The sequence below is a fragment of the Corylus avellana genome, chromosome 8 (assembly GCF_965113065.1).
Source record: "Corylus avellana chromosome 8, dhCorAvel1.hap1.2, whole genome shotgun sequence".
Taxonomy (NCBI): domain Eukaryota; kingdom Viridiplantae; phylum Streptophyta; class Magnoliopsida; order Fagales; family Betulaceae; genus Corylus; species Corylus avellana.
In genome coordinates this window covers 3,546,142-3,558,344 of record NC_142497.1, presented here as the reverse complement: position 1 = coordinate 3,558,344, position 12,203 = coordinate 3,546,142, and the positions used below count along the sequence as shown (strand labels likewise).

Here is a 12,203-nt window from a genome sequence, read left to right as displayed (position 1 = left end):
TTTTACTGGTTCAGTACAATAAGAAGAGAACATTGCATAACAAGGCTTTTGACAAAGTAAAATTAAAATGATATGAGGGAATGAGTCTCAATTAATGCACACAAAGGCTTAGCAATAAATAGGAAATTAAAATTTAAGATTGCAAGGCATACACACACATCTGCTCTGATCAATTTGTGTCTTTAAAGCTTCGATTGGGTCTGCTCGATCAACTGATCTCAAAGGTGAACATTCCCTCCTTCGTTTCTCCTTTTAGTTTTGTTTGATTTAAGGTCATGGGTTTAGCTTTGATCTGTGCTTGCAGAAAGAGAGAGATGGAGGTGATCCAGCATTTTAGCCACGAGGAGCATCCTTTGGTCTTTGTGGAAGACTTAGAAGATGAAGGTGTTTGCTCAGGTTGCAATAAATCAGTATGCGCTCCTGCCTACAAATGCTCCCACTGCAACTTCTTTCTTCACAAGTCATGCGCGGAGATACCCCCTGAGATACAATACCCTTTGCATCCAAACCACACCCTTTTTCTCCAAACACCATCAGGGGATTACATTTGCGATGCCTGCCTTAAGAGTTGCCAAAGATGCTTCTTCTACCATTGCAATAGTTGCAAATTCGACATTGACACCGAATGTGCTTCCATTTGGCGAAGTAATACTGATGACGGTCACCAACATGAATTCTTTCCCATCTTTCACCAGATCCACTTCACCTGTGAAGTCTGTGGTGAGGTTCGCAACAGTACCGCCCAAGTATGTCGCATTTGTCAACTCTTTACTCACGCTGCATGTACGCAATGGCCACGTAGCATAAGAATTATGGCAGATCGTCACTTGCTCACTCTCATCTATTCACTTGGTCAAGTCATCAAGGAGCATGACGATCATGTATTTTGTAACCTCTGCTATAAAAAGGTCAACCTCAAGTATGCAGGTTATTATTGTCAACAATGTGATTTCGTAGCCCACTTGGTATGCGCACACAAAAATTCAATTGGAGCAAGTAATGATACCATAGACGGCTCAAGCATAGAGGAGGAGGGTATCGACTTTGAGGAGGGTGAAGAATTTGAGGAGCTCGAACATTTCAATCATGAACATAACTTAATCCTCAACTGCAATGAAGTCGAGGTTCATCGTAATAAACTTTGTGAAGGTTGTATGCAACTTATAATTTCTGCCCCATTTTATAGTTGTCGGCAATGCAATTACTTTCTTCATAGCAAATGTGCTCGACTACCCTCAAAGAAGCGACACCAAAGTCACCCACATCAACTTACCCTCTACCCATTCGGATTTATAATTGGTAACACCGTATTCTGTGATGCTTGTCGTTGTTTTAGCCATGGCTTTGTTTATGCATGTTTCGACTGTAAATACAGTCTTGATATCCGATGTTGTTCGATTCCGAAAACCCTTAAGCATGAGGGTCACAAGCATCCCCTCTTCCTTGCTCAAAGTTCAATTCAAGATTGCAATTCTTGTGAGGGGCAGAGGAGACACGATGCAGGTTTATTTGTATGTAAGGAATGCAATTTTGCCTTGGGTTTTGAATGTGCAACACTCCCACTCAAAGCTAAGTATGAACATGACCCACATCCCATGTCACTCACTTACACTGCCGAAAACGATTATGAAGAATGTTATTGTTTAATTTGCGAAGAAGAAAGGAATCCAAACCATTGGTTCTATTACTGTGAAAAATGTGATTTTGTTGCTCATCCTCGATGCGTAGTTGGGAGGTCTCCCTACATTAAGTATGGAAGAAATTTTACTTGGAAATATCACCAACACCCTCTCAATTTTGTCCAAAGAACTAAGGACTCTCGTCCATGTGATTCATGCGGTGAAATTTTTGGTGAAGATGTGGCTATAAACTGTACACAATGCAAATCTATCGTCCATTTGCGGACTAAATGTATGTACAAATTGAGAATAAAATAACTTCTTAGCACTGATTAGAAAAATATCATTTTGTACTTAGTTGTACTAGCTAGCACATTTGTGTCTACGCTAGAGAGAGTTCCTCGTAATTATATAATTTATTTAATCGTATACTTTGATTGGATTAAACTTTTGTTTCACTCTTTTATTAGAAAGAAAAAAGAAATTTGTTTTTGTTATATATTATCAGTTTGGTTATTAGTAGAGGAGTAAAATCATAGACAGTAATTATTAAAATTTAATTTCAAGTCTTACGTCACTTTATTTCTCTTTCTCATGGAATACTTGAAATTAAATTTAAACTATAACATAAGTACTGTAATTTTTTTTTAAAACACCTAAGCCAAATCCTGATTCATGTCGACGAAAGCTTTGAATACTTGGGAAAAATCAGACAAGCAAGAGGATATTGATGAAAAATGAGGAAGTATATATAATGAGTTTATATATATGGAAAACTGGTATTTAATTATTTGTACTTGTTCCAGAAACTGGTATTTCTTCTTGTGAATGAAATGAAGTAAATGTTGGGAAATACTTACAGCTCCTTCCCACCGCGCCAAATGAATTCCCTAACCATAACAAACGATTGATTGGCGAAAGGAAGGTTTAAAGTGTCTGCTGAGAATCTGGACAAGCTATAGCTCTTTTGTTTTTGTTTTTTTTTTTTTTTTTTTGCCAATCCTTTTTAATCATCGCAAAGAAAAAAAGTGGGCGAGGTTAGATTGTGCTATGTAAGGCATGCAGTTAATGTTGAATTAAGAGTGCATTTGGTATTGTAATTTTATAAACAAATAAAAAAATGCAATTTTAAACAAAATTACAAAAAATAAATTATTTAAAATTATATTTTTTAAAAATTTAAAAATATATATATTTTTTTAAAATACACAATTATAAAAATTAAATTCCAATTTAACAGCATTTTTAAATTACATATTTTGAAATCATAATTTTTGAAATTTCAGATTCAAATAACGTAAGTGCCGGTTAATCATTTAAATCCCTTTAATTAATTTGAGTGAGTCAGTTGATGTGAAGAGCAAGGAGATGGCAAGAATAATATATTAGTGTCGTGTTAATGGTTTTTGTCGGCTTCCTCATCATTATTGATTTTGATTATTCAACACACAATAAGGACAATGGTCCCATTAACTCTGAAAAATAAAGGAGTTGCTCAACTTCTCTTCTTTTTTTTAAAAGCTTCGGCGTTTTCTCTTTCTCAACTACTCATCGTTGTAAAAGGAATGAGGAATCACACTCCTTTTAAAAGGCCACTCGCCCCTCACTCCTCTCCACCTTTCAAAGAAAAGATAGAGAAAAAAAAAAAAAAAAAAAAACCCCTTACGCTGATCACTTTCTGGGTTTCCTTTGGAGTCCGCTCAATCTGCCGATCTCGGTTAGGTTCGGTTTCAGGTGAGCCTTCTCAAGATTTTTCCTTGTGCGCCGGAGTGTGTAAGAGAGAGAGACGGAGAGAGGCGGAGAATCGGGAGAAATCTTGGGAGAGATGGAGGAGATCCAACATTTTAGCCACAAGAAGCATCCCTTGATCTTTGTGGAAGACTTACAAAATGATGGCGATAATGAAGTTGTTTGCTCTGGGTGCGATAAATTGGTATGCGGTCCTGCCTACAGATGCTCTCCCTGCAACTTCTTTCTACACAAGTCATGCGTTGACTTACCCACTGAGATACAACACCCTTTGCATCCAAACCATACCCTCGTTCTTTCTGCGCCATCAAAGACTAAATTTTGTGATGCCTGCCTTAAGTGTTGCGAAAGATGCTTCACCTATAAGTGCCGTAGTTGCAATTTCGACCTTGACATTGAGTGTGCTTCCGATTGGCAAACTAAACCTGACGACTGTCACCAACATGAATTTGTTCCTATCATGAAGCACATTCTGTTCACCTGTGAAGTCTGTGGTGAGGATCGCAACAGCGGCGCCCAGATATGTCGCATTTGTCAACTCTTTACTCATGCTATATGTGCTCAAAGACCGCGTAGCATAAGAATTATGGCAGATCGTCATTTGCTCACTCTCATCTATTCACTTGGTCAAGTGATCAAGAAGCATGAGGATGATCATGTATTTTGTCAGCTTTGCAATAAAAAGCTCAGCTATGCGGGTTATTATTGTCAACAATGTGATTTCGTAGCCCACTTGGAATGCGCAAAGAAAAATCGGAATATTGGAGCAAGTAGTGATACCATAGAGGAGGAGGAGGAGGGTATCGACTTTGAAGAGGGTGAAGAACGTGAGGAGCTCAAACATTTTGATCATGAACATAACTTAATCCTCACCTGCAACCAACTCGAGGTTCATCATAATAAGCTCTGTGAAGGTTGTATCCGACCTATAATTAGCGCCCCATTTTATAGTTGTGAGCAATGCAATTACTTTCTCCATAGCGCATGTGCTCGACTACCCTTAAAGAAGCGACTCCCAAGTCACCCACATCTACTTACCCTCTATGCAAGGGGAGATCGCTACATTAATGGTCTCTTTTCTTGCAAGGCTTGTGATCGCTTTAGCAACGGCTTCGTTTATAAATGTCAAGAATGTGATTTTTACTACTGCCTTGACATCCAATGTTGTTCAATTCAAACAATCATTAAAAATGAAGGTCACCAACACTCTCTTCCATGCTATAAGTTCACGAGAAGATTGCAATACTTGTGATTCGTGGCGCCATCACAATGGTGTATTTGTATGCAAGGAATGCGATTTTGCTTTGGGTTTTGAATGTGCCACACTCCCACTCAAAGCTAAGTATGAACATGACCCACATCTTCTCTCCCTCACTTACGCCGTTGAAAATGATTCTGAAGAATATTATTGTTTAATTTGTGAAGAAAAAAGAAATCCAAACCATTGGTTCTATTACTGTGTATAATGCAACTTTGCTACTCATACTCAATGCGTAATTGAGAAGCATCCCTATATAAAGTATTGAAGAAATTTTATTCGAGAAGATCACCAACATCCTCTCAATTTTGTCTGGAAAACTAAGAATTCTCAACCGTGTGATGTCTGCAGTGAAACTTTTCAAGGTGATCATATGGCCCTAAACTATATACAATGCAAATTCGTCATCCATCTGCGGAAGAGATGTTTGAACAAATTAAATATCTTTTTGTAGTTTGTTGTGCTAGCTAGCACATTTGTGTCTACGCTAGAGAGAGATCCTCGTAATTGTATAATTTATTTCATTAGAACTATTAATTCTGCCTCTGCAAGTGGTTTAGGGTTGGCAAATAAATAAAGCCATCTTCAATTCTCAAGCTTCGTTTTACAACTCTCATCCTCGTTGACATTTCCTGGGAATTGAGGTAATTAAACCACACATTTCCTCGTTGCATAAAATCATTTGTAAAATGAATGAAGCTTTGAGAAGACAAATGCCTTTATTTGCCAACCCAAAACAACTTATTGTGTGTGGTTTGCAATTACTATCCTCAATCGATACAGTTTTCTTGCTTGGAATTAGCAACACAATTGGGGATTGAAGAGGAAATATGTGGTGGTATGCAATTTCTATTCCATAATGACCATATATATGGTCTTATTTCAAGCCAGGATATGATCAGATAAGTAAAATAATGTTTTTTAAAATGATTTTAACATAATAATATTTCTCAAGCAATGTGGGGGCAAATATTCGAATATATAATGACCATATAAGCACTTGCAGGGATTATGCTTAGGTGCTGTAGCACTTATGATGTAGTTTTTAAAGAGGCTAGACTTAATTTCAAGTATTTCTTGAGAAGGAAGGAGAAAAAGAATGAGAAAGTGAAATTAAATTTGAACCCTTAAAAAACTATAACATAAATACTGTAATTTTTTTTACAACACCTAAGCCAAATCCCGACGAAATCTTTGAATACTTACGTAAAATCAGACAATTAATCAAGAGGATATTGATGAGAAATGAGGAAGTATAATGAGTTTATTTATATGGAAAACTGGTATGGGATTGATGCATATATAATTTTCTTTTGCATTGTGATTTTATTAAAATATAATTGCCCAACTACTTGCCGTTTTAACCCCCAAGGGAGGAGTTCAACTTCAACTAGTTCCGTTCAATTTCAAAATATTTCAATTTCATACAGCAAATATCACCAACCAAATAAAGATGGGCCTGGTTGGGCCTGCATAGAATTGAAACTTTGAACGGATATATAAAGGAATGTAAAGTAAATAAGTTGGTATGGGCTGGGTCCAATTAATATATGCACCGAGCAATTCCATTTGACAACCCCCTTGCCCGTGTTCTTTTCATTTTTTTTTTTTTTTTGTTATGTTATAAAATATTTCTAGCTGAAAACATTTTTCAAATAAATTGGCTATTTTTGGCATTTGGTTCGTATAGAAAATTGTCAAATATTTCTTATATTTTTCATATAATTTAAGAAGTTGTGAGGAAGAGAGTGAGACAACAAAGATGAGTTGCAGAAGAAAAGAGTGTACGAGAATAGAAAGTTTTCGAGAATGAGATCATGTTGCTTGCAATTTGGACATATAGTTAGTGAGAGGTTCTTGTGGGGCTCACTTGCTCGGGCAAGTGTTTGGGCAACCCAAGGCTTGCTTAGGCATAGGGGTGTTAAGTGAGCAAGCCACTCGTGAGCGAGCTCGAGATCGGCTCGTATAAGCTTAGCTCGTACTTGACTCGATTATTAAATGAAACGCTTCGTGAACACAAATCGTAGCTTGAATATTAAACAAAGCAAGTTCGGCTTGACTCGGTTAGGCTCGTGAGCAAGCTATATATATATATATATATATATATATATATATATATATATATATATATATATATAAACTAAGTAACACATAATTAATTATAAATCTCATAATTATTAAAATCTTAAAATTGCATTTATGTTTAAGCATTAGGAAATGAAAATTTTCAGACCCTTCGTGATCACAGAGAGAGCAATCATTAAAAAAGACCCAAATTCAATTAGAGCAGACCCAAATGAAAGGAAGAAGAATCAAGCAGAAACTATTGAAAGAAATTGCAAAAAGCAGAAACTATTGAAGAATCAAATAGACCCAAACACTTTGGATCACTACTTGTCTGGTGAGCGAGAGTGAGAGAGTGGGAAACGAGAGTTGGGGTGGAAGATGCACTGTGACTGGTGAGGGAGATTGAGAGAGAGACGTTGAAAAAAAAAATAAAAATTTTTAGGGAGCATTGTCCCATTGGAGTCTGAACACAATATGTTAACTTGTCTCACATTGCTAAGAAAACACTAATTCTCAAGTTTGCTTATCTATAAAATGATGCATATAATAGTTTATAAAATGTCAGCTGCTTTTGTATAACCAAAGCATTAAATTTCGATTTTAAGCTCGTTTTTGTTTTACCAAGATTTAAATAATTTTATATACTATTGAATTTAAAATGAAAGGACACGATTTTGTATCATGAAAATCTCCAATTTTAAGTAATTGGAGGAGATCTCAATCCTAAGTTGGAAGCATTTTGGTCTACCATGCGGGTAGGGAATTCTGGCTCAGATTTACAAATGGAGACCCAAGGGTGCTCTTAGATGTTCCCGAGATAAGGTCTTACGTTATAATCATACCCACCATTGAAGGAGGTTTTAGGTCTGCTCTTCATCCTGCCTTTGATGGGCATGTGATGATTTGTGCAGAGAGTGGTTCTACCCAAGTGAAACCTTCGCCCGCGTCCTCTGCTGTGCCGGCGTCATGAAGAAGTAGGAGAAAAGAAGAAGATACAAGGGAGAGAAAAAAAAAAAAAAATGAAGATCTGAGGGATCTTCAGGGAGAAGATCTGAGGGATGGAAAGAGGGACAGCGAGAGAGATCGAGGGAGAAGATCTGAGGGAGAGAAAAAAAAAAAAAAAAAAATTAATAAATAAATGGAAAATGAGAGAGAAAGAAAAAAAAAAAAAAAAAAAAAAAAAAACCTTTAATGACGTTTTGTGAACAGTAAAAACTGCATTACCCCCTTTCCTAGTCTATGCGCTTTTTGCCATTTCGAAAAGGTTACTAAAGCCATGTCACTAACCATATAGTGACTTTTTTTGCCTAAAAATGTCACAATATGACAGTCATTAAACTCATATTTTTGTAGTGTTCTCACCATCTAGGCCCCTCATATGCGGCTCCTAAGGAGTAGGTGTTACTATGGTCACGCCCAAGTAGGATAGCCACAATTGATTTCTTCGACCTACCCTTTTTGCTTAGAAAAAAAACTACCTATGCAATATGTTGTGATAGTATTTTTCGGGAATTATTTTACTTAACCGGCCTATCAGATTCTCGGTTGTTCACAATCAGATTCTAGGTTGTTCACGGCGCTACCAGTTTAGGGTCGCAATATCAAGAACCCTATGATTGGCATACCTCGGGAAGACATGAAGGAGACTCACTGGGTCACTCCCAGGATAGATACATCCCGGGAGGACGTAGCTTAGCACATCAAGATTGGGTCCTGGGATCAGACACATCTCATGACCAAGATTCACCTACTGCATGGAAGTCCCGGAATAAGCATTCTCTAGGAATGGGTCACTCCCGAGAACAGAGTCTTCTTGAGAAGACATGACAGGTGACTCCCGAGAACAAAGTCATCCTAGGAGGACATGACAGATGACAGCTAAATTGGGTTTCAGGATTGGACACATGCAAGGACCAAGATTCACCTACTGGATGCAAGTCGTAGAATAAGCATTCCCCAGGAATGGGTCACTCCTAGGAGGACATGACAGGTGACAGCCATATTGGGTGTCGAGATTAGACACATCTCCGGACCAAGGTTCATCCACTACATACAAGCCCAGGAACAAACATCTCTCAAGATGGCTAGACAATCACCTCAATACATAAGGTATCAGGGATCTTTATCCCTTGATTCTAGGAAAGATGATGTCGACCCCTAACTTTTGAGATTGGGTCTTATCCCAGAGAATCCATGTTAGACTCCAACTCCAAGTTAAATTGGAGTAGGAAACACAATCCAAGTTCAATTGGAACTACTTGAAAAATCGGGTCTGAACATTCATACTCCAAATTGGAGTAGAAGCCCGGGTCCAAATTAAACTCTTCTACATCCAAGGTTGAATTGAAATAGGAGACCTAATCCAACCCTGACTATATTTCTCTGCCTTTAAAGAGGCCCATACCCCAAGTATAAACCTCAAACTCCAACACATTGAAATATTGTGCTTTGTGCATCACATTATACTCTCCTCCAAGAAACTAACATGCATAAGCATCGGAATTTCCCGATATAGATACCGGTGGATATTTGACGCCTTTACTATTTTGCTGTGATCGTGAGACTATTAAGAAATAAAAATTAGAGATTCAAAGCATCTCAAAGAACATGCAGTTCACCCATCAAAAAACTGTTCAACAACATCAAACATGTTGAAAATCGTGTTGTGTAAATCATGTCTATGTCGTAAGAAGAAATCAGATCCAAAGAGTTTTCCTTAATCTTGACAGCATGTAAAGGAAACTCAAATATCAAACGTCCCACTACCATGTCACATGTCGCATTGTTTCCTTAATTTTCTTCTCGAATTCACAACTTTTAGTAAATTTTGTGTTTCCATCAACAAAAATGCAGGACCATTATCTTTTGATTCTAATTACGATGGGAGATTACCAACACTCAAGTTGAACCCATACACGTGGACAAAGGTTTGCAATTTCTTGTTGTGTTAATTCCTATGCAAATTCTACAAAAACTAATATTTAGGAATATTATAATTAGTTTTCTTCCGTTTAATACACAACACCAACATCATCCCCAACGCTAAATTTTTGCTGGAAGACATCATGTTGCTTAAGCTTGTTTGTTTTCTTATATATGCGAGTAATCTGAATGACTCTCAAATAGCATCTCTACCAACTGTATTTGTAGTGGTGAAAACTAATCGATGTGTGGATAGAATAGGGTTTCTTCTTATAGCTAGAGGCTCAAAAAAAATCTCCGATGCATAATTGATTGGGATCCTCTCAATTTTAAGTGAAATGTAGACGAATAAATTTTTAATATAGTAACTCTAAATGACATGGCACTATGTAGATAATTAGATGAATTAACAAAATAAAATATAGATCATAAAATTGTTCATCTCCATTTCTCTTCGTTCCGCTTGAAATGGAGAGAATCCTATTTCATCCATGAGCAATGCTAGGAGCAGCACTATTTCTAGAATTCATCCAAAAATAATGTTGTTTAAAGACTTGATGCATATCATTTTTGAGGACATAGATCTCATGTGGCTCAAGTCCATGTGAGATGCTAATGGAGTTACTCATAATTATGATATGATCGAGATTATCTTTATGTTGTATCTTGTTAAATATGGGTTTTGATGTTGTTTTCATAATAATTAGATATGGTCTATAATATTTTTGGATGACCAGTCTTTGACTGTAACATTTGTGAGTCTATCTATGTTATTATGCTTTAAGTTTTACTATATGATTATTTGTGATTATGGATTTAAATTATAGCTACCTTTGTCATTTGGTGAAAAGTCTTTCACTTCAGACTCTCTTCGGAGAAGATGAGATCCCTGAGTTTTGTTCATTAAGGAATGAAGATAAGAGGTGAACTCGAAAGTACTTGATTGATTTCTCTAGAACGTCACATCAACTCATTTGAGTTCTCAAATATGTTGAAAAATTTTAATATATATATATATATATATATATATATAAAATAAATAAAATAAAAGGTGGTCCGACCACCTCATTTTGGCCCATGGGTGGCTGGCCACCAAAGGGGTGGTCCTTGGGAACCATCTACTGCATTCAAAATATATATATATATATATATATATATATATATATATAAAATAAATAAAATAAAAGGTGGTCCGACCACCTCATTTTGGCCCATGGGTGGCTGGCCACCAAAGGGGTGGTCCTTGGGAACCATCTACTGCATTCAAAATATTTTGTATCCAATAATAGGCACCAATCTAGTCCGAATGTCATGGTGTTGGTATGGGCCCGACGTAATTAATATATGGATGTACCAATTCCTTTGCACATGCTATAACTCTTTTGTTTTGTTTTTGCGCCGATCCCTTTTAATCATCGACCAAAAAAAAATGGAAAAAAAAAAAAAAAAAGTGTGAGCGATTAGATTGTGCCATGCAAGGAATGCAGTTAATGTTGGAACTACATTTAAAAAAAATTAAAAAGGTGTTTTTTAAAATCGCACAACTTTAAAAGTTTAACTGCATTTTTAAAAATTATATTTATAATTACATACTTTGAAATCATTTTTAATATTTTAAATTTTAAAACATGCGTCATATAAAAAAATATCCAAACTCTCCCTTCTCTCTCCTGAAGCCTCCATTTTCGGCCAAGCTTGAGGAGGAGGAAAGTTTTTCCTCCTCCTCGCTCCTTTTGCAACAACCAACAGCTTTTTTTTTTTTGAGTTTCTCTTTTCTCAAGAGAACTCCTTTACATCTAGAGTTAAAAAATGCGTCATATAAAAAAATATCTAAACGCTCCTGTCTCTCTCCTGAAGCCTCCATTTTCGGCCAAGCTTGAGGAGGAGGGAAAACCTCCTAGTTTCCCTCCTCCTCCTCACTCCTTTTGCAACAACCAACAGCTTTTCCTTCTAAATTTCTCTCTTCTTGAGAGAACTTCTTTACATCTAAAGTTTTCTCTTGCTCTATCCATCGTCTTTGACGATTTATCTCCGCCCCTCAAAAAAAGCAGCAGCAATGGATCGCCTCCCGGCTCCCACCTCCCCCTTCCATGGAACGTCTCCTCCATCGCTTCACCGGCTAGATCTGTATAGGCTTGAAGATTGACTTTTCAAAGTCCGATCTACTTCTTTAAAAACTTTGAGAAGGTTGATTCAAAGTTGATAATTTTACAAGTACAATACAATTGTATATATATACTAGAGCTTGACCTAATGCAGAACAAAATCAAAAATATTACAAGGGATTCTATACTAAACAAATCTACTAGCATATTTCCTTGTTGTCCAAGTTATTGCCTAATTGTGCAACTTGCCCTTTAGAACATATTAGATCACAGGCTGTATCCTTAAGGAAATCTTCTCTGCGTGCTATCATAAGTGGATTCCAGACATCTTTCCATATTGGTTCAGATTTACTGCAGCAGCAGGATTGACTTGCGCTCGATCGCATTTGGTTTGCGATCGATCGCAATCGGGCTTGATTCTCGACTTTTGCTTCTGTTAGTGCGATCGATTCTGCGCTCGATCGCACTTGGACTTGATTCTGG

General features: G+C 36.8%; 1 protein-coding gene and 1 pseudogene across 1 annotated transcript; both read left to right on the top strand.

Annotated features, from left to right (window-relative positions):
• Positions 1–314: 314 nt before the first annotated feature.
• Positions 315–1,937, top strand: LOC148583982 (uncharacterized). Its single transcript, XM_088519307.1, has one exon. It carries the CDS (start codon positions 315–317, stop codon positions 1,935–1,937), a length of 1,623 nt encoding a protein of 540 aa, XP_088375433.1.
• Positions 1,938–3,383: 1,446 nt separating this feature from the next.
• Positions 3,384–4,894, top strand: LOC132164468 (uncharacterized; annotated as a pseudogene).
• Positions 4,895–12,203: the final 7,309 nt, after the last annotated feature.